This window comes from Ruditapes philippinarum, unplaced genomic scaffold, assembly GCF_026571515.1.
Source record: "Ruditapes philippinarum isolate M1 unplaced genomic scaffold, ASM2657151v2 ctg6322_1_1_1_1, whole genome shotgun sequence".
Classification (NCBI taxonomy): domain Eukaryota; kingdom Metazoa; phylum Mollusca; class Bivalvia; order Venerida; family Veneridae; genus Ruditapes; species Ruditapes philippinarum.
In genome coordinates, this window is record NW_026863090.1 from 423 (window position 1) to 28,352 (window position 27,930).

Genomic DNA, 27,930 nt, shown 5'->3' on the forward strand with positions numbered 1-27,930 from the left:
TGCAGGGGTACACAGATTTTGATAATGGGGAACATTTCTATGAAGTGTCATTTAAATTTCCTATGGGTGTAGGGTGCTCCCGACAAAAATTTTGGCCCCCCCGCCCAGCACCCGCCAAGGGGGGAAAATATAATCGACCGTTTTTTAAAAAAGCCCTAAATTTTCAAAATGGGCAATTAAGCATATGTAAATTTAAAGAAAAAATTACCTAGAATAAAGGGTTTATAGTCATCCAGCAAGGCCCCCAACAGCATGAATTACATAATATAAGACATCTTTTCCCGCACCAGTATGGCAAACCTTTCCAACTCTTAATTTTCCCCCTGTTGTTCAAAAAATCGCGACCCTCTTTTTTTAGATCTTTTCCCGCGGCATTAGCTTTGGGTCTTGCTATTCCCCCCCATGTTTTAAACTACATTAGCAGCAAAAATTAACAATGCAGTCAACAGGCACGCATAAAAATCTGAAAAAGTAAACTTTACTGTTATTTTTTCTTTTGTTTCAAAAACTATAATGTTTTGCACGTGTTGACCTTTAAAAACTGTCTGCTGAATCCCGGAGTCTTTAGGTTGGGGCCTGCATCTTTTGTATCTTTTGGGCTGTTTTTGTTCGAAGACTCTAGGGGGGAAATCTAAAATTTATCTTTTGCTCTTTTACATCTTTTCCAAATAGTTTCCCAAAAAAACTCACCCATGCCATTTTACTGAACTACACTTTACCTTTGAACTTTTTTTTTTTTCTTTAATTTTTTTTTTCCCCATATCCTGGCTGAAAAATTCCCCCGATAAGTCAAAGAAGTCATAAGTTGGATATCTTTCTGCAAAAATTCATCAAAGCTTTGTTTATCTCAGATTTTTTCCTATGGGAATACCTCTGATTAAAAATTAATAATAAATTCATTTTTTGTGAATGAAAAATCACAATCAGTTTTTTTAAGCCTGCCTATTACATCAGCACAACACATCTCAATGAATTTCTATTGTATATCCTTTTGGTAAGGGGAACCTGCACTCTACTTTAGGACCCAACTTGAGAACCTGGTTTGGAATGTTAAAATGTGATGTTCGTATTGAGCCTGAATGACGTATCTCACTGGATGAAACTGTAACTGAAATATATTAAATGTAATAAATAATAACAACATAGAACATGCTTTTTAAGGAATATTTAGTGGTGGCAAAATCAAAACAATGTTTCAAAATATATTTTGGAACGTTTAAAAAAGTTTAATATTGAATAATGTTTAAAGAATAAAATAGGCCTGAGTGATAATTGCAAATCATTGAACAATAAACCAAGCATTATTTAGTACAATGTAAGAAAAGTTAATATGTTTTACCTCTATAATTCTCATAAAAAAGAGATCTGATAAGAAATAGTAAAATTACAAAGAGCATAGAAGTAATTTTCCTGATGTAATTTGGTTTATTGACATCATATTTGACGTCATATAACGCGTAAACATTTGTCTTTTGTGGCCGTGCTTATATTGTGTAATAATGCACTTGACAGTCCAATCTGTTTGATAGGGGAAAAATTAGGAGGTTTGTTAGTATAAACAATGGAACATACATATTTCTTCAATGCTCGCTCAAATTCCTGAAAAAAGGTGAAATAGTCACTAAAGTAATTAGGTGTTTCATTAATCAATTATGGTGTTTAAATATCATAGAACAAACTTATTTAATAGAAATGCGGATAAAATAATTTATCGATTGACACTCATTTCTAAATCTTTCCATGTTTTGTTGTTGTCTTTTAAAGTGGATGGTGGACGGCACAATGAAATGGTATTGCAAAATAAGAGGACATCATAACAAATGCAAATTTTAGGGCATTTTTCACAACACTAGAGCAATTTGTCATTTTGTTGCATTGTCTCTTACTGCAACAAGTTATGCAAACTTAAATTTTAATAGCTTACCCTTTAAAACAAAAAGTGTTCTCTACAGATAAAAGCAAATAACAGCAATTGTCTTAAGAAAATACAGATAACAAAAACAAGAGCCAGTTGAACCCGGTGATGTTCCCCGACTAGGTTTGGACCCCAGAAAATATCAGAGTGTATAATTACAAACTTAGGCAAGGCAGGGTTACTGTTCTTTGCACTGCACTTAAACTACCCAATGAGATCTATCTACCAACTTAAGCGCTACACAGCTCTCATTTGGTGATCATTTTTGGTGAAATATTTGGTGAAATCTCACTTCAAATAACAAAGTTGTGCGCCAGACACAATTTTGCTGCAAGTTCATGCTTTTGACCTTGACCTTAGGGAAGGGGACCCAAATGTTGCATGTGACACATCATCTCAATATTGGGGGATCATTTGTGTGAAATAGTTGTAAAATGGCTTCAAATAACGAAGTTAGGGGCCCGGGGACATGATTTTGCTGCAAGACCTGCAAGGTCATGCTGTACCTTGACCTTCAAGAGTGACCTAAATGTTCCACGCAACATGTATCTCAATATGGTGAGCATTTCTGTGAAATAGTTGGTAAAATCCGACATCAAAACAAAGTTATGGGCCGACACGATTTTGCTCATGGTCATGCTGTGACCTTGGACCTTAATTTAAAGGTAGTGACCCAAATGTTGCCCTGCAACACGTCATCTCAATATGGTGATCATTTCTGTTTAAATAGTTTTTTAAAAACCGACTTCAATAAATGAAGGGTTATGGGCTGGACAAGATTTTGCTGCAAAGTCATGATGTGACTTGACCTTCAAGGCAGGACCAAAATTTTGCATGTGACACGTCGTCTTCAAATATGGTTGATCATTTCTGTGAAATAGTTTTAAAATCCGACTTCAAATAATGAAGTAATGGGCAGGAACATGGTTTTGCTGCAAGGTCATGCTGTGACTTGAGCTTCAAGGTAGGGACCCAAATTTTCCGTGTCATCTCAATATGGTGACATTTCTGTGAAAATAGTTGTAAAGTCTGACTTAAAAAAAAACGAAGTTATTATCAGGGCCGGGCATGATTTTGCTGCAAGGTCATACTGTGACCTTGACCTTAAAGGTAGTGACCAAAATTTGCACGCAACACAAGTCTCAATATGGTGATTATTTCTGTGAAAAACTTCTAAAATCCCACTTCAAATAATGAAGTTATGGGCCGCACCTGAATACGGGACGTACGGATGGACTGTCGGCGTCCAGCCAAATTGGAATAAGGGCAATTTCTATTCTTATTTTTTTGTTTAAAAAGAGGGCCAATGGCCCCTTACTCTAGTTGTTACCGAATTAACTCTACTGGGATCTAATATTACCTGACAAAATATGAAGTTTTTTATCTGTAACTTTTATTTCAAAAATAAAAAAAATGGAATTTTACCCAAATAATTGTGGGTTTCTTAATGCACGTAAACATTTTTTTATCAAACATGAAATTAAACATTTGACTGTAGAAATGTGTCTTTAAAGTAGGCCATTATAAGAGGAAAAAAATCAAGCAAACAACTCAATTTACCAGGGCATTGTTTCAAACATTTTTGAAGTCGTGAATTAAAATTAATATTTAAACAATCAGCAAGGAAAACTACAACTGTTGAATGACAAGGTTAAGATATTTTAAAAACAGTATGTCACTAGAAAAAAGAAAATGGCAGCCATGCCTGTTATGAAAAGGGGCCCAATATATGGTGTAATTGAAATTAAACTATTAACTCAATTAGCGTATTGATTCTTCATGATCCTTAAACGTATGAAACATTTTAATATTTTAAATGGAATTCTGTTCTTTGTCATACAGTTTCCTTTTGGTTTATCAAAGTAGTATGTTAACAAGCCATAAAAACTATTTTATTTTCATTTCATGTAGAGGTTTCCTCCCATGGGTGTAACCCCTTTTCCCTTTTATGTTTTTTAATTTACACTTCTTTGTAAAAATAAACAACGAGATACTGTTAAGATAAATTTAAAAAACTTTTTATCATTAAAATATGTTACGATTGTATCTTAGGTAACGTTGAAAAGAATTAAAAGTAAAACCTATCTAAACTAGAACTATCACTAAATGTGATTAATGACCCCCCCCCCCCCAACAAGAACTATCACTAAATGTGATTAATACCCCCCTCCCACCTGCAAGACTGCTTCGAATATGAGGAAGTTACAAGTAACAGAATACCTTGTAAAAGAATTGAAATAGAGTTATGGTTGTGGGCAATTAAGATAGTTGTGGTTTTTGTATGTTGCATTTCCTTACAATATGGTTGACCATTGATGAAGTTTTATTGAATTACTCTGTAATAAATCCAGAAAGAATTATGCTTCTTGAGCACTGCACTTCCCCTCATTGAGCTTGACCATTGTATGAAGTTGCATTGAATTCTAAACATTAGTTTTAAGTTATGCACTGGACAAGGAAAAGAACAAAGATCAATAACTCTACAAATACTGAAGACAGAGTTATGGTTATTGTACACTGCACTTCATTTCGCTTGACCATTGTATGAAGTTGTATTGAATTCCAAGTTCTAGTTTTCATGTTATGCACTGGAAAAAAAAAGTAACAAAGGCATAACTGTAATGAGTCAAAATAGAGTTATAATGCTTCTTCTACACTGCAGTTCATCTCAAAAGCCCTTGACCATTGTATGAAGTTTCATTGAATTCCAAACATAATTTTCAAGTTTTGCACTGGACATTAAAAAAGAAACAAAGGCAAACCTCTTAAATGAGTCAAGAAAGAGTTATGGTTTCTGTGCACTGCCCTTCCTCTCAATATTCTTGACCATTGTATGAAATTGTATTGAATTCCAAACAGTACTTCTTCAGTGCTCGATAGACAAGGAAAAAAGCAATGGAAAAGTAACAAAGCGGGAGTTTAACTCAATAATTACTCCAGACAGAGTTATGGTTCTTGCTGTGCACGGCACTTCCTCTTAATGTGGCCTTGATGATTGTTTATGAAGTTGTTATTGAATTCTAACTACTAGTTTTCCAGTTATGGTTCCAGACAAAAATAAGCAATGGAAAAGTAACATGATTATGGTCCAGACAACGAAAAGTAAAAAAGGCAAAACTCTGTAATAAAGATCAAGATAAAGTTTATGGTTACTGTACACTGCACTTCCTCTCATGTGCTCTATCATTGTATATAAGTTGTATTGAATTCCGACCATAGTCTTCCAGTTATGCTCCAGACCAAAAATAACAAATGGAAAAGGTCAAACCAAGGGGCAACTAACTCTGTAATTAGTTTAGATTAGTTATGTTCTTATGTCCTGCACTCCTCTTATTGTGCTTGAGAATTGTATTGAAGTTGTTTGGATTCCAAGACAGTAGTTTTCAAGTTATGCCCAAGTAAACTTCCTCTCCAATGTGTTTGACCATTGTTATTGAGTTTATATTGAATTCCATATTAGTTCTTATCAAGTTGATGGTCCAGACAAAAGAAAGCAATGGAAAAGTAACAAAAGGGCAAAATCTGAATTACTTTAGACAGAGTTATGAATCTTATGCACTGCACTTCCCCTTATTGTGCTTGACCATTGTATGAAGTTGCTTTGAATTGCAACCAGTAGTTTTCAAAGTTATGCTTCGAAACAAGGAAAAAGTAACAAAGGGCAATAACTTGTAATTAGTTCAAGATAGAGCTATGGTTTCTTTGTGCCACTGCTCTTCCTCTCAATGTGCTTGACCATTGTATAAGTAATATTAAAATTCCACCATTAGTCTACAAGTTATGGTACGGACAAAAGAAGCAATGAAAAAGTAATAAAGGAAAAGAAACCTTGAATTCTTTTTAGATTAGAGAATATGATTTCTTGTGCCCAATGCACCTTCCCCTTAAATTGTGCCCTTGACCGTATTGTATGAAGTTGTTTGAATTGCAAACCAGTAGTTTTCAAAGTTATCTCCGGACAAGGAAAAGTAACAAGGGCAATAACTCTGTAATTAGTGAAGATAGAGTTATGGTTTCTGTGTGCACTGCACTTCCTCTCAATGTGCTTGACCTTGTATGCAGTTGTATTGAATTCCAACCATTAGTCTACAAGTTTTTGCCCTGGACAAGGAAAATGCAAACGGAACGTCTGGACCGGCCGACCGACCAACCGACCACCGGTGACTCCTTTATACCACCCCCCCAAACTTTGTTTTTGGGGGTATAAAAAAAACCATTAATGGTCACTATATTCGGGCCTGCCCGAACGGATTATTCCCCGCATGAACCAGTCATGAAATAACTAGTACAAAGATGAGTTAGTAGATAAAGAACAAGAAATCCAACATAATACTGGAGAGTGGTTTTTGAATGTTAATTTACTTAGAAATAGAAAGTGTGTAATTCTGACTGATTTTTTAATAAAGCCAAAAAATAAAGCACTATTAGCAAGTAAATAGTCTTTTGTCAGCGTAAACTGATTGTCTGGTAAATATGTAGGATCCCTGTGAGTATTGTTTTCTTTTTGTTCCTGTTTACAGTGTAGTAGCCCTCCTATCCCTTAGTGTAACAGACTGACGGACGGACGGACAGATGGACGGATGCTTCCTACAAATAGACATTTATTGGTGTGCTTCTTTTGTTTAAAAGTATCAATAGAAGAACAAAATACCCAACACACTGACGGATATGAATAGAAATTAAAACAATGTGTCCTGTCAATGCTACCGGAGGTTCCAACAAGTGTCCTTTGTGTGCCATACCGGCAACTATATGCTCCTAATGAAATTTTCGGGGAGCATAAAAAACAAAGTCCTCAATTAAGTTGTACTATTCTTTGATGAGGCATCAGGAGGAATCAAATGAATTAAAACTTGAGACAGAATCAAATTAACGTATATGTGTATCAATGAATCTTGGAAAAGTATTGTTTGACATGGATTAAGTCTTAGTAATGCACATTAATTAATATGTGAAAATTTGCTTGTATGTAATGGGTAGCTATGGGGGTATGAAGACTCATCATGTGTATAACTTAAATATTATTCCAAAACTTAACTTCATCCCACACTTGCTGAATAAATAGATATAGTTTTCAACTTAATGTTTTAAGAAAACATCATACCACTGAATTTATTAAAGTTTTCTTTTTTTATTAAGTGAGACACTGGGTTTAATGCATATTTGCATTTTTGTCTAATGGCATACTTTTTCTATCCAAATATCACTATTTCACTAGAATTGTTAACAGTTATTTCGAATTACTGAATACAAACTCAATAACTTTGCTGTTTGCAGTATATTATGGTTGTTTTTGATGACATTTGCAGTGCTTACTACACTTAATAAAGCATATTAAAAAATAAAACGATAATTTTTTGCTTATTGTAAACATGCTACACTTTATATATAACACAATGAAGTGAGAAATATCAATATTTTCAGGGTTTTTCTCACTTCTCCAGTGTGATAAAAATATATCATATTCACTCAAAACAAACAAATAATCTCTATATATTGCTCTCAGACTTTATGCATACATGTTAACAAAATATTTTCTATGTTTTCGGCTACATGTCTTTTTAAAATATCATATACATGTTTATCACACACCTGTGCGATTTTGCGACTCCGTAAATATGGTATGCACGGCCGTGCATATATTTTGACGTGACGTCATAACGTTAATTACAAACATGGTGTAAAGACGCGCTAAATGTTAGCGTTATACTATAGGCGCGTCAATGAAAAATGACTCTTATTTCACTTTAAACGGTCTTTATTTTTGGTATGTGATAAATAGAATATTAAATTCATGTAAGTTCATTACTGAATTTATTGCACTCGTTGAATGAAATAATATTATGCTCGCCAGAGGCTTGCATAATATAATTTTATTCAACTCGTGCAATAAATTTAGTATTGAACTTACACTCATTCATTATCCTCTATATACTAACCTGTAAAACTACTTTGTCCTTTGGATATATTACAAATTTGACTTCATTGACATAGGTTCCCCGCCAGTCATCAACTGTCCTAAACATTTCATCAGCTACAACATGTATCGGATAATTTAAAACCCCTGCTCCAATAGCAGGGAAGGCGACAGATCGTAACTGCCTCTTCTCAGCCAGATTCAGACATCTCTGTACAAAGTCATGAATGCTCTGTCAAAGGAAACAACAATATATAAAGTCTGCTGAATATGTATCTGCATGCACTCAGCTGGAAAAACATACTTTGATATTAAGTGTTTATGGGATGTTTTTAAAAATATTCATAATCCTGGAGTCATTCTACATTTCTTCTGAAAAATGTGGCTAAATTTATGACTTCTGTTGCCTTTCTCTATCTGAAGCCATGACTGTTGTGTATGTTGATGGTTTTTAGATCCGTAAGGGCTGTATATGCTGAATATGCCTTATGCTAACTAAAATTACTTTCTAGCACACTTTATCATTTATATTAAATTAGCAATATATCTGGGTTCTCTGCTTAAACACAAACAAGTTCAATCATATAAAATCAAGGCAAATTAACCATAAATAAGAGAACCTTTCAAAATTTGTGTAAAAAATTACAAGTTGGGAATAGAGGCCAAATTTTAAGAGAAAAGTTTTTATAGTTTCTGAGAAAATGGATCTTAACGAAAAGGTTAACCAATTCAGATGAGGTCATGACAATAGCTCCATTTTTTTTTCTTGAAAAGTGGGGCAATTAATGGGGATATTAAAAGTGACTCTTTATTTATGATTTAACCCATTACTTGATATTACTTGAAATTATTTCAAAATTGAACAAGTGGTTTAGATGTTGTCTAGATGTTGCTGTTTTCTAATTTTAGCTCTGGCAGCCATTTTATTAAACAGTTCAGCCTGTCACTTAGTGAAAGGTAAACTAATAAAAAGATGATAGAAAAAGAGAAGGAAAACAAACAATTGACCTGGCTGGGGATTGAACTGTCGACCTCGATCCCCTGGGGCAGGGCGGATTTTGATCCTAGGGGTTTTATTTCATTAAACATGGCAAATTTCTAAGCTCTAGCTCTTTTGGATTTTCACATGAAGATTTTTTTTAGTTTTTACTATACTGGCATGCGAGCAGTTCCCGTACAAAAATCGTAGTTACTTAATCATTATTTTTTATTACGCTCACTCACCAACATTTGAATGTTACACATCAATATTCGGCTCGTCACACAAATCATGGAAATTCCATCATGTTCTAAACATAGAATAACCCTTAGTTATGAGGCCTCATATGGGTACCGAAATTATCCATTATTTTGTATGAAGAGAAGTAGTTCCCGTACATAAAATTTTAACCCATTATAATTATACATTTTATTATATCGGACCTATTTTTCATTTATAATTGTTGAACAGACCATTTTCTAAGAGATAAATAGATGTAATTCAGAAAATAGAAAGTAGACTAAACGCGTGTATCTATTACCCGGTACCGTTACCCCCAACGCATTCACATGCGACGGCATGCTTGTATGCATTATATTTACGCATCAAAGCCATAAAATTATTTTATATAAGTAATATTGGTCAAAATTTCTGATAATTAAACAAGTTTTCATCACATGCCTTCTTTATCTGTAAACAGGTGGTATTAGTGGAAAACCCTTTAACATGCCTCACGTGTAAGTATGTTTGCGCATGCGCGCAAGACGGAATTCCCCAGATAAAACAAGGTCACGTTTTGACAACGCACAGGTGAAAGTGATTTAAAATGAGACTTTTTATACGTACTGCCGAACTGACACTTAGATTTTGTCTCGTTTATGTATCTGCTTGATTTGAAATGAATTTTTGAAGAATGCATGTAAAAATCAAGCGTTTAAATGAAAAATACGGGTACTGCTTCTGTACGGGAACTGCTCGCATGCCAGTATGCATATTAGGAAAATCAATGACCCCCTGTGGCGGGGTCAATTTTGACCCTAAGCATTTTATTTGAACAAACTTGAAAAATATCCACTAGAAGATGTTTCAATCCAAGTATCTAAGCTCTACCTCTTTTGGATTTTCACATAATTTTCTTTTTTAAGTTTTTACTATATACACATAAAGAAAATTTGACCCTAGGGATTTTATTTGAACAAATATGGTAGACATCGGATAAAAAGATGTTTCATGCCAAATATCTTAGCTCTACCTTTTTTAGATTTCACAAGAAGATTTTTTAAGCTTTTACTATTATATACAAATAAGGAAAATCAATGACCCCTTGGGCCAGGCCAATTTTGACCCTAGGCCTTTTATTTGCACAAACTTGGTAACATCTACTACAAAATGTTTCATGCAAAATATCTAAGCTTCAGCTTTTTCGCTTTTTTAAAAGGAGATTTTTTAAAGATTTTTGTAAAAAAATATATCTGTTGGTATGGCAACCAGAGTTCTTTATGGAATTTAATTCTTTAAACAACTTTGGTAGAGTTTCATGCAAGGAACATCCCTGCAAATGTTCAACAAATTTGGCCAAGTGGTTTATGAAGAGAAGTTGTTAAAAGAAATTGTTGACAATGCACACACACACAGACGTCATGGACAAAAGGCCATCACAAAAGCTCACCTTGAGGACTTTGTCATCAGGTAAGCTAATAAAAGGTTTTATATTATTCACATATTCAACTGAGCACAATGCACATTTTTCCTTTTTAACAGCAAACACCTCTTGAACTTTATAATTATGCTGAATATGGGAACTATACTATAATATTAATAATTATCCATTTTGTTCACAAGTAACTTTTAAAAGGTTTTCCTACCTTAAAATATGCCATATGGCGGTCCTTAATTACAAACTGAGTATATTGTCATATATTGCATTAATATAATCCTTAAGAGTATTAAAGAATGTAGAAGCTTCAGTACAAAACACTACATGTATGTACTCACAGAACAGTAATATTCTTCTGAAGTCTTATATCCCTTTGCATATTTAGGATTATATGGGTACATTACACCAAAGAAAACCACTCTACAATCAAGCTTGTGTCCATAAACTGGTATAACTTCACCAAATGCTTGAGCTCCACCACATTTCGTGTACAATTCTCTCTGTAATTCATGTCCACCTCGTCCTAATAGGGCTGCTGACACAGCACCATGTGATAAGTCAAAATCATGTGATGTTGTACATGCTATTGCATCTACCTATAATGACAAAAACAAGTTAATACCATGATCTAGTTTTAGACTGTTTTGGTATAATGTGACTGCTACTGATTTTAGTAAGTTAAATATCTATTTCACATAAAGCCTGTCTTATATGCAGATTGCAAACAGGTTACAAACTAAAACAAGAGGGCCATGATGGCCCTAGATCGCTCACCTGACTTATTATCTAGATAAGCATTCTGACCAAGTCTCATGACAGGTGAGTAAAAAATGTGACCACTACAGTGTTAACAAGGATTATCCATATTTGAGCAGTGCAACCTAGTTTTTTACCGAGGTGACACATATTCAAACTTGACCTAGAAATCATCAAAACAAACTTTCAGACCAATTTCCAGGATACTTGGATCAAAACAGTAGCAACTAGAGTGTTAACAAGATTTTTCTATTTTTAGCTCCGGTGACCTAGTTTCACATGCGATTTCGAACTCATCCAAGCAATTACCTAGATAAGCATCCTGACCAAGTTTGATGATATTTATCGAGTCGAAAATGTGACCACTAGAATGTTAACAAGGTTTTTCCATATTTGGGTGTGTGACCTAGTTTTTCATCCAAGATGACCCATGTTCGATCTTGACTTAGAAATCATCAAAACAAACTTTCAAACCAATTAACAGAATATTTGGATCACAACAGTAGCCACTAGAGTGTTTACAAGATTTTTCTATTTTTAGCTCCGACGACCTAGTTTCACATGCGATTTCGAACTCATCCAAGCAATTACCTAGACAAGCATCCTGACCAAGTTTGATGATATTTATCGAGTCGAAAATGTGACCACTAGAATGTTAACAAGGTTTTTCCATATTTGGGTGTGTGACCTAGTTTTTCATTCAAGATGACCCATGTTCGATCTTGACTTAGAAATCATCAAAACAAACTTTCAAACCAATTAACAGAATATTTGGATCACAACAGTAGCCTCAGAGTGTTAACAAAGTTTTTCTATTTTTAGCTCCTGTGACCTAGTTTTTCATCCAAGATGTCCCATGTTCAATTTCTTCCCAGCAATGACCTAGACAAGTTTCCTGACCAAGTTTGATGACAATTGAGTCAAAATTGTGACCACTAGAGTGTTAACAAGGTTTTTCTATTTTTAGCTCCTGTGACCTAGTTTTTCATCCAAGATTACCCATGTTCGAACTCATAGCATCTTGATCATTAAGTTTGATGATGATTGATGCAAAAATGTGACCGCTAGAGTGTTAACAAGGTTTTTCTATTTTTAGCTCCGGTGACCTACTTTTTTATCCGAGATGACCCATGTTCAAACTCATCCCAGCTATCACCTAGACAAACATCTTGACAAAGTTTGATGATGACTGATGCAAAAATGTGACCGCTAGAGTGTTAACAAGGTTTTTCTATATTTAGCTCCGGTGACCTTTCTTCATCCGAAATGACCCATGTTCGAACTCATCCGAGCTATCACCTAGACAAGCATTTTGACCAAGTTTGATGATGATTGATGCAAAAATGTGACCGCTAGAGTGTTAACAAGGTTTTTCTATTTTTAGCTCCGGTGACCTACTTTTTCATCCAAAATGACTCATGTTCGAACTCATTCAAGCTATCAACAAGATAAGCATCCTGACCAAGTTTGATGATGATTGATGCAAAAATGTGACCACTAGAGTGTTCACAAAGTTTTTCTATTTATAGCTGAGCTCCTGTGACCTACTTTTTCATCCGAGTTGACCCATGTTGGAACTCATCTGAGCTATCACCTAGACAAACATCCTGACCAAGTTTGATAATGATTGGGTCAAAAATGTGACCTCTAGAGTGTTCACAAGGTTTTTCTATTTTTAGCTCTTGTGACCTAGTTTTTCATCAGAGAGAAGCCATGTTCAAACTCATCCGAGCTTTCAACTAGATAAGCATCCTGACCAAGTTTGATGATGATTGAGGCAAAAATGTGACCGCTAGAGTGTTCACAAGCAATTGTGGACGTACGACGTCTGACATTCACCAATCCTAAAAGCTCACCCTGAGCAAGCTCTGGTGAGCTAAAAATGTGCTTTATATTTATTTGAGGGTTTACTGCAAAACTGTTGTAAGTCTTTCTTTATTTCATATTTATAGCTATTGCAGTTTTGCAGTCAACTCTCAATTTTGTCGGTATTAATGCATATTGATGAATATTTAAAACATGTGTGCATTTTTCCTGAAAATAGATTAAAAGGGCCATGAGTGCCATAAATTTTTGGCCTAATTTCAACCAGTCTATTACAATACTCTACCAGTCTATCAAACTAAAACACAGTCCATCCATCTGACTAACAAGTGTTAGTGTCATATTAGATATAGGAGAAAGTTTTATCAGCATTTTCAGACTTCTTAAAGTAATAATTTTTAATTTTTTTACAAAAACTTGTAACTGGTAATAATGCAAAATCTTCCTGTTGTTTTTATTTTAATTTTTTAAATATGAAACATTCTTCCCTGTAATAAAACCTATTCTCCAACTGGTTAACTGGTTTAAACATTGAATCCTAAATTGTTATACACATAACTGATTGTAGCAAGTCTTTTACATTACTGAAGCAAAGGGTTGAAAACATATAAAAGTCTTCTAAATTCTTTAATTGGTAATTATTGACTATCATTTTATATTGACGTCATTTGTGGTTAAAGAAGCAAATTTAAAGCCATATTTATGTTACCTTGACATTTGCAAGACTGCCCTTCACAATACAAACTGATGGACCATGGGATCTGCTATCTTTCTGTACAACTGTAATAATATGTTGAATTAAAGTAATTATGATGTAGCAACTGATATCAAAGCAGAAATCTACATAAGAAACTGCATAATACAATAATCAAGATTTGATAGTTATTGCTCTGCAAACAAAAATTTGGAAGCTAGGTCAAAATCTAGTTCAACTGTTATCATAGGCTCATCTTGCACCTGCAAAATATCTTATTTGCATCTAGTCCAAATTTTTATAGCTGTAGCTTTCACTATCAGTGCCTAGGTCACAGTGACTTTGAAATTTTACCCTTTGACCTAAAAATGGGTGTGACATGTAGAACTCACCAAAATGCATTCACATATTTAGGTCCATTGTATTAACTTTCTTCTTATTGAAGTAATTGGCCATAAACTCAAAACTTAACCAAAAAACAAGAACGTGTTTGTTAAACACAAATGCCCCCAGCTCAGATTCTTGTCAGTAGCAATATTTCAAAAAATGTTTACCCATTTTCTCAGTTATGGACAGAAAAATTGCCAAAAAATTGTAAACACAAGTTATATAGCTAGACAAAATCATGGCATTTTGTAATTGTGAAAAATATAAGTTGCCAAATCATTGCTCTGTCTTGTGAAGTTGAAAAATATTCAACTTCATGTAAGTTATCTTCCTACCAAATATGAAATACATCTGTCAATAAATACAGGCTGTATGGGCAAAAGCGTAAAAATCAATTTTGAGCACTGGTGACCTTAACCCAACTGACCCCTTACTCTATCCAAAAGAAGGATACCATGTAAGTTATCGTCCTACCAAATATGAAATACATCTGTCGATAAATAAAGGCTGTATGGGCAAAAGTGTAAAAATCTATTTTAAGCACTTGTGACCTTAACCCAACTGACCCCTAACTCTATCCAAAAGAAGAATACCATGTAAGTTATCTTCCTACCAAATAAAAAATACATCTGTCAATAAATAAAGGCTGTATGGGCAAAAGTGTAAAAATCTATTTTTAGCACAAGTGACCTTGACCCACTGATCCCTACCCCAATCAAAAGGATGAATACCATGCAAGTTATCTTCCTACCAAATATAAAATATATCTGTCAATTAAAAAAAGGCTGTATGAGCAAAAGTGTAAAAATCTATTTTTAGCACTGGTGACCTTGACCCAACTGACCACTAACTCCATCAAAGTTTATGCTTCTCTCAATTATAAATAACATCTGTCTATAGAATAAGGTCAATAGTCACTCAATACACCTGTAAAAATGTAAAAATATATTTTTAACACTGGTGACCTTGACATTGGTAACATTGACCTTGATCCAAATGACCCCTTACTACACCAAAAGAAGGAGGACCTCCCTCATCGACGGATACCCACGGCAGAACCATTAACATTCATCAGATTGCATGTTATGTGACATGTTTATCAATCATGGGTATCCGACGATGGACCTCCCTTGGAATGTTTGTATTAACCCTTTCGCTGCCAGAGGGTTATTGTTTTATTGATCACCTATTTGCCAGAGGGTTTTCTAAGAAATTACTATATTATTAATTAATAAAATTATTATTTTTTGTTATTAGTATCATAATAATTATATATGTTTCCAAATCTGTGAGTATAATAATAATTGTTGTTGATGGTATAATTTTCTTTATATTTATTATTATTATTATTATTATTATTAATTTATTATTATTACTATTATTACTAGAAATGTGTCATCATGCCACGGATGCCCCCGCATGCAGCAAAAATTTCAGATGTTATAATATTTAGTTCCAAATTTGTTTGTACAAATTATTTTTTTCATTTTAAGTTCAAAGCCCTTAAAACTTTTCAATGTTAACACAAACCATTTTCATACAATTTTCAAGGCACTGAAATTATTCAGTCTTAACCTTTTGAAAATAGCATATTTCATAATGGCTACATACATTTCCACAAAAGTATGAGTGCTGAAACTGAAAGTTCAAAATTTTTCCAACGTTCAAGAAAGATAAGTTTGTCCAAAATCATTGAACCACGACCAAATTCAAACTTAAACTGCTTATTCCCAAGATGTATCTATATTATTTTCAAAGTGAAAGGGACATAACTCTGCCAAAAAAAATCATCAAACCATGACCAAATTCCAACTTGACCTGCCCATTCCTTTGACATATCCATATGCCAAATTTGAGTTGAATATGTAACACTGTTGGGTAGATAATGAACAGAAACTGTAAATTTCATATTATTTTCAAAGTGAAAGGGGCATTATTCTGCCAAAATTCATTGAACCATGACCAAATTCGAACTTGGCCTAGGCATTCCTAAAAAAACATATCCATATGTCAAATTTGAGTTGAATATGTTGTACTGTTGGGGAGATAATAAACAGAAACTGAAAATTTCATATTATTTTCAAAGTGAAAGGGGCATAACTCTGCCAAAAATCATCGACCCATGACCAAATTTGAACTTGACCTGTATTTTATCATGACATATCCATATGTCAAGTTTGAGTTGAATGTGTTGTACCGTTGGGGAGATAATGAAGGGAAACTGAAAATTTCATATTATTTTAAAGTAAAAGGGGCATAACTCTGCCAAAAATCATGGAACCATGACCAAATTCGAACTTGACCTGTATTTTCTCACGACATAATTATCCATATTTAAAATTTAAGTTGAATGTGTTGTACAGTTGGGGAGATAATGAATGGAAACTGAAAATTTCATGTTATTTTCAAAGTAAAAGGGGCATAACTCTGCCAAAAATCATCGAACCATGACCAAATTCGATTTTGACCTGTATTTTCTAATGACATATCCATATGTCAAATTTGAGTTGAATGTGAGCAACCGTTACTAAGATAATGAACGGAAACTGATGATGACGGATTGACGGATGGACAGATTATGACGGAAGAATGGAATGACGGAAAAACGGAACAGGGTAACAATATATGCCCCGGCCATTACATGATGGGGGCATAATTATAGAAACGGCTAAAGCCGTCCATATGGCAAATACGCCGAAAATAACAGGGACGGCATAAGCCGTCCCTATGGCAGTGCCAGGGTTAAACTAAGATATCAACTAAAATATAAAGGCTGTATGAGCAAAAATGTTTAAATTTATTTTTTAAACCAGTGACCTTGACCTTGTCCCTAGAGACCACTTACTCAACAAAAAATTAGAGGACCATCAAAGGTATCCACCTACTAAATAGGAAAGATATCATTAAAGAAATTAAGCAATTAGGAGAAATTTAAGATAAATCCAACTTGCTGAAATAAGTTAACATTTAGGCAAGGCCCTATTTTCAAAGTGAAAAAAGGGAAATAACTGGGAAATATGGATGACACAGTTATATAACTTGGCAATTTCATGTACTTTGTATTGATAAGTAAGTGTGGAAATTATAAAGCCATTAGTATAAATAGAACTTAAGATATTTCCATCTTGCCGTTTTAGGTTAACCATTATTCATTTTTTAAGTGATGAAAAGGGCAATAACTTGGTAAATATGAAAGCCAGAGTTATGATATTTGCCCAGATCATGTACTTTGTATTGATAAGTAAGTGTGTAAACTTAGAAGCCATTGTCGTACAGGTAGAACTTAAGAAAAATCCAACTTGCCGTTCTAGGTTAACCTAGTACGGATAGACAGACAGACGGATCAATCACTATATGCCTATTGAAATTGCATAAGTGGTATAAGAGAAGTAGTCCGGACAAACTTTAAAAATAACAAGAGCTGTCCGTAAGACAGCGCGCTCGACTTTTTTATTGCTTGCCAATAAAAAAAGTTTTTGCAGTAAAAGGCAATACAAGAATCTCTGTATTTTTAAAGTGAACTAGTTGTTTGATACCCTTGAATATTACAGCAATGTTTATATGACATAATTTATGGTAAAGTGAACAAGTGGATAGGAATGAATTTTTTTAGATTTTTTAAGTTTTTTAGTGCTTGCCTATAATACAAAACATTGACAGTTACGGGCCATAATTCAAATAAAATCTTTGACAGAATTACCTTCTCCTGGACATGTTTGGGAATCATGATTGTAAACAAGTATTCCAACTTTCAAATTAATATCTCAAACAGTTCAGTCAAAAAGTGGACTGGTACTAAAAACTTAACCAAGATTCTAAGTCGATAAAAGGCCTTAATTTTTAAAACAAATCCTTGACAGAGTTACCTTCTCTTGCGTACAGATGGGGGTAATGATGTGAAATAGCATTAAAAGTTTCAAAGCAATATCTCAAAGGGTTAAGGCAATAAGTGGATTTTACCCATATTCAATGTATTTTCTAAGTCAAAAAGGGGCATAATTCTGTCAAAAACCTTGACAGAGTTATGTCCTCTTGTCTGTTGATGAAGGTCGTGATGGTAAACAAGTATGGTCAGTTTCAAAGCAATACCTCCAATGGTTTTGAAATAAAGTGAGGTGGTACAAAAAACTTAACCAAGCTCAATACACTTTCTAAGTCAAAAAAGGGCCATAATTCTGTCAAAAACCTTGACAGAGTTATGTACTCTTGTCTGTAGATGGAGGTTATGATGGTGAACAAGTATGGTAAGTTTCAAAGCCATACTTGTAATACTTCTGAAATAAAGTGGGGTGGTACGAAAAACTTAACCAAGGTGTGACGCCGACGCCGACGCCGACGCCGGGGCGAGTAGGATAGCTCCCCTTTTCATAGAAAAGTCGAGCTAAAAATTAGTAAAGGGCCATAACTCTTACAAAAATCATTGAACCGGAAAATGCTGACAATATGCACAACTAGACTTGGTACTGATAATTCCTGTAATTTTTGCATTTTTTTTTTAATTAGCTAAAATGCAGTGTGGCAGGTAGAACTAATAAAGATGCATCTACATACAAAACTTGCAGTTTGTAGGACACTGGACCAGTTTGTTTTTTAGTGGTCAAAAATGGTTGTGGAAAGTATAACACATTAAGCTGCATCCACAAATAAAGTTTCAATGCAATAGTTCTGTTCATTTTGAAAAACAAAAACTTAAACAAAAGAGTAAAGGAGCTCCACAATTTCATTAAAATCATACACTGTTGCCATAAGGTATATCAAGCAAATATAATATTATAACAAAATATCTTATCAATTTGTCTTTGGGCTACCCGAATCACAGCCATTTGATTAGATACAAATGATTATGAAATTATTGTATGTCCTTAAATATGATCAAAAATACTTAATTATCTGTTTATAATTCAAATATAGATATGATGCTGCAACCTGATATTTTCCTATGGTCCAGCAACTACCCCTCTATCTATGAAGCAAGGCTTCTATTAGACAAAAAGATATGCTTTATGATATGCTGTTAGGGATTTATAATAAAGTCTATTTTTATCTATAAAAATAAGACACTAATTCGTTTTCACTATAGCTATGGATTTTTATTATCTATGTGTTACCAATTTTCTGACAGCTTGGATTTCAGAAAATATGGAAATCTATAAGTACCAAAGGTCAAATGCAATTTCACAGACTTTAATGCATCAACTCTACATACATGAAGCAAGGTGTCAATTGGATATATATTACTTTTGGCCAATTATTCTTTTCTATCTATAAATTATCCTCTATCTATGAAGCACAGCTTCAATTACATAGAATAACCTGGTCCCTGTGAATCTCTCTGTAGACTGAGTAATTTTGGCGGTGGTGGTATTGGTACTTTTCACTCCGGATCACAACAGTAAGCCACACTGAATTAGCCAGAGCACAGTTCAGCCACCCCATCGTTCCTGGGCAGACTGTCAAGCAGTTTACCAGTACTAGTTACCTTCACCTTTGCAAGGAACAGTTACTTCTGTACATGCCAGAGCAAAGGTAAAGTGCAAATGACAGTAGAAGGGACTTCATGATCAATCACAACAAATGTGACCTGCACCATAAGGGAATCGAATGGGTCGTCTGATTCACAGTCCAATGCTCCACCTTTAGAGCTAACTGGGTGGAACTCAGTAATTTTGGCTCTGGTATTTATACCTGCCTAGATAATCGCTCAAGCATGACTTTATTTTCATTGGAATATAAATCATTATCACTGAGACGTTTATTACATTATATGATATTAACATTTATTGACAATACGTTTAACAAAAGTATATTCTTAAGTACCGTAACTTAAGATATATTGTCCTAGTATAAACAAATAACATAATAGTTAAGTAACACTTAAATAATTAGTTAATGATAATCTTCCTTCAAAACCAGCTTAGTAAAAATTATCTAAATGTTACACTAGGTAGCGAAGTGTAACAAAGCAAAAAGGATGATCTGATTTTGATGAGATTGAGAATTGTAAAAATGTAAAGCTATTTTCCACAAATACCTGGTATACTCTTGACTCCTTTTATTTTTGCATCACATGCTTTGACAGCTTCTCCAAAGTTGAGGTCATCCAAGGTACAAAATTCTAACTTTACAGAATGATTAAGTTTTGCATTTTTCGTTTCAGCCAACTTAATGAATTCTTCCAGGATAACTTCACAAAATTCTCTCTTTGTCCAATATTTAATATTGTCAATTGATATTAACACATAACTCTTATCTTTTGTAACAAAGTCTATCATACACTTCCTGAAAGTTTCCTTTAATGTGCTCCTAGAATGGGAGTTTTTGTCTTGTGGAACAGGAAACTGCACGATTGTCTTCCCTGACCTTTCTTCTGTTTTGAGTCCTGTAAAGATAATTAAAATCAACCATTTAAATATTTACATTACAAGAAATCAAGGCAGCCCCTGCATGTTTCGTAAAGGAACATACTAAATGCCATTGTATGATAAGTGTAATAATTAAATCTCAGTGTAAGACAGTTAAAAATTTATCAAAATCCAGTTTGTTTGTATCTTAGTAATAAACACAGCTTACTCTGCTTATAAAATGGATTTACAGATTTATAACAGATCTCAGAGCCTTTGGGCAATGATGTGACTTATTTTGTCCTTATTCATGTTACCTTAGTCAAAAGGGAGAATATGTCAGAAAATCATAATTACCAACATTATCTCTTGTTGTAAAAAAGCATTGAAACTGCATTTTAGCTTTTGTATAATCTGGATTGTCCTTATTTACAGACACTTTGAACTTGTCATTAACAGACCATGTTCGATGGATTTTATCAGGTCCTGCTGTTGCCATAGTTACACTCTTTTGCTGCTCCTTAATAGACCTCAATCAATGCCTTTGAAAAAAAAATTGCATGTGAAACAAGTAAAATATCATACATAACCAACTGCTTTTTTCTGTTGTTATTTCACATTTCTATGTAATTATTTTGTGTTTAATTATAATTCTACAAATTAATACATTAATATTTGTATTAAGTGTATTAATGGAAATAAAGTCTGGATGTATCCAGGAACAACCAATATCCAAACAGTCATGTCATGTCAGGGTCCAACAAGACACTGTCCAAGACTAATGTTAACAGTTGTCTCACATCAGAAAACCATATATATGTATGTGACATAACAAGATAAGCTGACAATATACTAAATCTACTACGGGGCATTATCTTCAAAAGCAATGATGATGTCAGGTAGAGAGCATTTAAACAGTTCAAACTAAACCTATAATATGACCACTATTGCAAGGAATGTGCAGGAGTGTGATGAACAGTGTAATAAACAGTATGATGAACAGCATGATAAACAGTGTAATGTATAGCATGGTGAACAGCTTAATGAACAGCATGATGAACAGTGTGATGAACAATGTGATTGACAGTGATGAAATTGTGATGAACAAGCAAATATTCGTTGAATTTATATTCCCGCCGAGTACTGGTTATTACTAACACATAAGGCTTTATTTATATATTCATCATGGCATAAACAGTAATATTCTTTGAACTTGATAAATATTCAGGACAATAACAGAGCCATAACTCTGTGTTAAATAGAAATATCTGGAAATGCCAATGAGATGTATGCATACTGCATAACTAATCAAGGGCCATAAATCTGAGTTATAAGTGGCTGAGCGGAACAAGGCGACTATCAAACTCCTCACAGTGATTACCTCCCTTAGCAGAATTGTAATCACTGCCTTCAAAGACGTCACATGATGATGAAAGTCACATGACGTAACGTCGAAATTCAAATGTAAATATCGACCGTTACAAAGAAAATCTAACGTCATTTTTCTCTTTCTGTTTTATTTTTAACTTTTAGTGCCTACGATCGATATAGTTTATCAAAAATTATCTAAAGTATACAAAATAACGAAAAATAAATTCAAAAGCTAAAAAATATAAAATATCAAAATATTGTCTCGGTAGAAAATATTCTCATATTTTTTAAAATTATTTCTAAATATTCATATTATTTATTTATTTATCCATTAACATTGTTTAATCAATGAGAAAAAACTTAACTGATAGATAAAAGCAGTAAATTCAACAGTTTTTTGAAAAAATATAATATATCAGAAATTCTGATATATTGGGACCTTGGTGGCAGAGATCTACGCCGAAGAATTAAGGGGAGATCACTGTGTGGAGATTGGGCGACTATATGCACATTTTCCTCTTCGTATCCCATAAAGTTTCATTGAATTCCAGCCAGTAGTTACAGAGAAGTAGCACGGAAACGATTATTGCTCTGGTTGTATACTGCATAAGTTATCAAGGGCCATAACTCAAAGTTAAAAGGTCTGATCCGAACAAGGCGATGATATGCGCATCTCCTCTTGGTACTGAAGGTTCCAATAAAGTTTCATTGAATTCCAGCCAGTAGTTGCAGAGAAGTAGCGCAGAAACAAATATTTTTCTATATGCATACTGCATAACTAATCAAGGGCCATAAAGGCCCATAACTCTGAGGTGAAATGTCTGACCCAAACAAGGCGACAATATGCGCATCTCCTCTTGGTATTGAAGGTTCTCATAAAGTTTTGTTGAATTCCAGCCAGTAGTTGCAGAGAAGTAGCGCGGAAACGATTTTTACTCTATATGCATACTGCATAACTAATCAAGGGCCATAACTCTGAGTTAAAGTGTCAGACCGGAACAAGCCGACGATATGCACATCCCCTCTTGATATTGAAGGTTCCCATAAAGTTTTGTTGAATTCCAGCCAGTAGTTGTAGAGAAGTAGCGCAGAAACGATTTTTACTCTACATGCTTACTGCATAACTAATCAAGGGCCATAACTCAGAGTTAAAGTGTCGGACCGAAACAAGCCGACAATATGCGCATCCCCTCTTAATATTGCAGGTTCCTATAAAGTTTCGTTGAATTCCAGCAAGTAGTTGCAGAGAAGTAGCGCAGAAACGATTTTTACTCTACATGCATACTGTATAAATAATCAAGGGCCATAACTCTGAGTTAAAGTGTCGGACCGGAACAAGCCGACGATATGCGCATCCCCTCTTGATATTGAAGGTTCCAATAAAGTTTCGTTGAATTCCAGCCAGTAGTTGCAGAGAAGTAGCGCGGAAACGATTTTTACTCTATATGCATACTGCATAGCTAATCAAGGGCCATAACTCTTGAGTTAAAGTGTCGGACCGAAACAAGCCTATGATATGCACATCTCCTCTTGATATTAATGATTCCCATAAAGTTTCGTTGAATTCCAGCCAGTAGTTGCAGAGAACTACTCCGGAAAAGAAATTCGGATGGATGGAAGGACTATGGACAACGCTAAAACTATTTCCCCCTCCTGATTCAATCGGCGGGGATAACAATGTCATTGACAGTGATGAACAGTGTGTTGAACAATGTGACTGAAAATTATGAACAGTGTGTTGAACAGCATGATGAGCAGTGTGATGCACAATGTGATTGACAGTGTGATAGATATTCAAGAGATACTATCCTTTCTACCCATCAATAAACTGAAGCTTAAAATCAGTCTTTTTCTAGAGTTATAAACAAGACAATTATAGATAGCTGTTTTACCAAGCACCATTTGTCAATGGGATAATGATACCAACCAAACCTAGAACAGACAAATCTGAAGCTGACTTCAAATGTTACCTACGAGAGCACATTGACTACTGATAATCTTTGCTAATATTCATGAATAAATTTTCTTGTTGATTCATAATTAAGGTGAATCATTATGATGGCCTGAAATTTACATCCAAAAATTTGCTTATTTGTTAATTTTACCATGTGGCAATTAGCTTCGTTACTTTACTTTAAAAATTTCTTTTATTCAAATAGCAAAGATAAATGTATTATAGACAATTTCAACAAAATTAAATATAAACCAGACAGTCCATCTCACCCCATACTTTTTTGACAAAGAGTACAATGATGTTATTTATAAATACAAATCTGAATGTCAATGAAAATAAAGACAATTATTTCAAACTTTCAAAATTTATTCTGTTGCAAAAGCTATTGCTTGCTTTATTATAATTTAAGGGACATTATATGTATGCAAACAGTACTTTACTAAGTGCAGTCTGCAATCACAATATTGTGCACTGTTGTTTTTTTATTGTTATTTTTTGTTGGGTTTCACATCTTAGCAACAAAGTAGAGGTAATACAGTGACCTTCCAGCTTTACAAGAAGTCACCTCAGGTGTCTCTCTGTGCATAAATGTGCACAATTAAAGGGCACCTGAACCACCTATGTTCAGATCTGGATAGCTTCCTCAACTGTGCTTGAGATATACACGGCATGTAATCAAGTGAACAAAAGTTATCACCTAACATTATGTATTAACCCTTAGTCTGCATAGTAATAGACTCATACTGATGCATCAGTGCTGACCAAGTACAACAGACACATCCAATTGTCTGCTTGTTCGCTATTCTGTCACAATAAATTTTGAAATTTTCACTACTTGTAAATGATGATTCAGATAAATGGTTTTGTTCCAATTGAAAAATGGAAGTTACTAACATAGTAAAGGTTAAATGATTTATTACATTATTATTTAACTTTAATGATAAAGATCTGGTTTTAAGTCTTATAAATATCAGCAAAACTGTCAAATTTATATAACAACAGTGTATTTCCGGCGGCACGAAATACTCAAATATACCCAAATATAGCAATTTTTATTTTTGTTTGTATAAAATATATATTATAATGAGAAATAGATAAATATTTATAAAAAAAAATATGACTTAGCCTGCTATTACTTTCATTTATTCCGTTGAAATGGGCAGATAAGATGTTGTAAAAAAATAAAGTTGTGACATTTGCTTATCTACTATATTAGGTACTTGCAATTTTAAATCAAGATATGATATTTGTTGTCTACACTTACATTTTTAAGATGTAATTTTGTTGTAATTTCATATCATATACAATTAAGTGTCCATGTTATTTAAAAAAAATAATAGCTTTAATGGAGTACATATACTGTACGTACTGTATTTTGGTTCAAAATACAATGATAGGAAAATGTATATTTGGGTATGTTTGATTATATCTTAGCACAGGAACCTGAAATTCTATCAAAAACAAAAAAATAACGATTTAAATAAAATCCCATACATATACTATAAAAAGTTTTTTTTATAGTATATGTATGGGATTTTTTTTAAATCGTTATTTTTTTTGTTTTTGATAGAATTTCAGGTTCCTGTGATCTTAGTGAAAGTGTATATTGTATTCATGATTAAAACAGAACATTTTCAGTATTAAACATATATTTTTAGTATAATTGGGCAATATTTGGGTATATTAAGGCAATATTTGGGTATATTCGGGTATTTCGTGCTGCCCGTGTACTTCACAATATTTTATTCAGACTTTGAATGTTAACAGGTGTGGGGAAGAGGTCGTTTTTCTTCGATGAAGATAGCAACTGGACCATGGTAAATCTGTTAGTAAAGGGATAACCTATAACTGTATAATGTCGGTACACTAACTTTTTCTTCCGCTTGTCCAGTTGAACGTCCACCTTGTCTACTTTCGATTTGACAACAATATTGATTAATTCATTATAACTTACGATACAATGACAAAGGCGCATTATAAGTAATTAATAAAACATTTTTTTTTCTTTCCATGTTTTCGAAAAAACTGTGTTTAACCTTCCGCTTTCTAGGAAATATCAAAACCGAAAATAGGAATTTTTAGAAATTATTCAAGTCCATGCGCATGCCCAACAACATTCGGAACATAGTTGAGTACCAAGAAGTTGCGACTGTTCAAACATAGGCAAGCGGCTGCTAAATGAGAGGGGATACTTATCGACGCTCTCTACGAAATAGAGGTCTCTGACGGTCTCCAAATACCGACGAAGACCCCGGCGATTAGTAGGTTATTACACAAATCGACCGTCTCGCGATGAATTGAATTTTTAGAAATAATTTACAATCTGTCAATTAACATTTCTTTTTTATGATAATACTTTATTTATGTCAATATTTAATGGGGGGAAAATACGAAGGAAAAGATAAAAAAAGGGAAAATAAGAATATTGTTATGCAGAAAATTAGATAAACAAAATTAACAATGAAATATATTGAAATATAATATGAAAAAGGCAAAGCCTCAAAGAGAGCTCGATGTACTTTTTACGTGAAATAGTATGAAATAATCTCAAATGCAGTGACGAGACGGAGTGCGTGTGACGTCACACGTACTGTGTTAAATATGACCCCGTCCCTGTCGTGAAATGAATAACGAGTTTTGAAAACGTTGATAAAACTTTGTTTGTTTTATTTCACTCTATAATTTTTCAAGCGAAATAAAGTTTATTTTAAGTGAAATAAATGTAAAACTTTAAACGTTTGCGACATTAAAATAGCGTACTTGATTTGTTTGTTTTGCACGTGCTGTTTGGCGCTACATTGTGACGTCACGTAAACAATACTTTAAACGTCTGTACAGCGTTAACGACTGAATAAAAGATATTGGTGTTCGGATTCATTTTCTTAGTTAGACCACTTTCTTTCATTCTAGATAATTTTTACAACAAAATTCGACAAAAAATTGTTTTTATTTATCAGATTTCAAACAAAATGGCGCTTTCGATTTTCATTTTTTATACACAGCTTCCGTTATTCTGGTTCCCTGCCCAATTATGGTTCCCATAGACGTGCGCAGGTGACCAGTCTACACATCCGTTTTCAGTCAGAATTCCTCAGTTTTTACCGTTATCTTTAAATTCGAAAGGTTGCGATGTGTCCAATTTGGTTCTTTGGACGAAAGTTTTCAAAACCATCACTTAGCAGGTACTCGCGTTACCGTAAAGCTCGCTTTGCGAGCAGGCCCTTCGGGCCAGCTCGTCGAGCTCGCTATAAACATGCTATTAAATTTATTGATAAATATCAAGGTCTAATATTGGTGTTCGGATTCATTTTCTTAGTTAGACCATTTTCTTTCATTCTAGATAATTTTTACAACAAAATTCGACAAAAAATTGTTTTTATTTATCAGATTTCAAACAAAATGGCGCTTTCGATTTTCATTTTTTATACACAGCTTCCGTTATTCTGGTTCCCTGTCCAATTATGGTTCCCATAGACGTGCGCAGGTGACCAGTCTACACATCCGTTTTCAGTCAGAATTCCTCAGTTTTTACCGTTATCTTTAAATTCGAAAGGTTGTGATGTGTCCAATTTGGTTCTTTGGACGAAAGTTTTCAAAACCATCACTTAGCAGGTACTCGCGTTACCGTAAAGCTCGCTTTGCGAGCAGGCCCTTCGGGCTAGCTCGTCGAGCTCGCTATAAACATGCTATTAAATTTATTGATAAATATCAAGGTCTATTATTTTTATTTTTTCATCTACTTCATCGATATTATTATCAATACAGTAAGTAGTACTTAACTTAGTATTAGTAGTATATTCTCAATGCTTTAACTTAAAATATATATATATTAATTTGTGTTGTTAAGAACATTTGTATATATTCTTAAGACCGTCGAAGACCGACAATCGGGAAATACCGTCTATTTGTAGTTATATAAATATCGACGGTCTCATGGTATATTACATATGTATGCCTCTACAGACCGTCAATTGAAGGAGACCGTCGATTAGCAGGTTACTTTACAAATCGATGGTTTCGTGAATATACATGAATTTAATGTATATGTCCTAAAAAAGGATTACTGAAAATAAGTTATTAATTTATTTTAGCTGGTCAATAAGCAAATTCTCTAAGACGATAGTTTACTGACTTC

The 27,930-nt window shown here is 33.8% G+C and overlaps 1 protein-coding gene across 1 annotated transcript; it reads right to left on the reverse strand.

Moving 5' to 3' along the window:
- Positions 1-965: 965 nt before the first annotated feature.
- LOC132721110 (uncharacterized) lies at positions 966-25,901 on the reverse strand. The gene is made up of 8 exons (XM_060705363.1): positions 25,667-25,901; positions 20,828-21,012; positions 20,161-20,508; positions 13,758-13,828; positions 10,807-11,064; positions 7,855-8,064; positions 1,571-1,599; positions 966-1,107 (listed from the first exon to the last, which is right to left on the reverse strand). The coding sequence occupies exons 2-8, from the start codon at positions 20,967-20,969 to the stop codon at positions 966-968; spliced, it is 1,200 nt and encodes a 399-aa protein (XP_060561346.1). The 5' UTR covers positions 20,970-21,012; positions 25,667-25,901.
- Between the last annotated feature and the right edge of the window lie 2,029 nt (positions 25,902-27,930).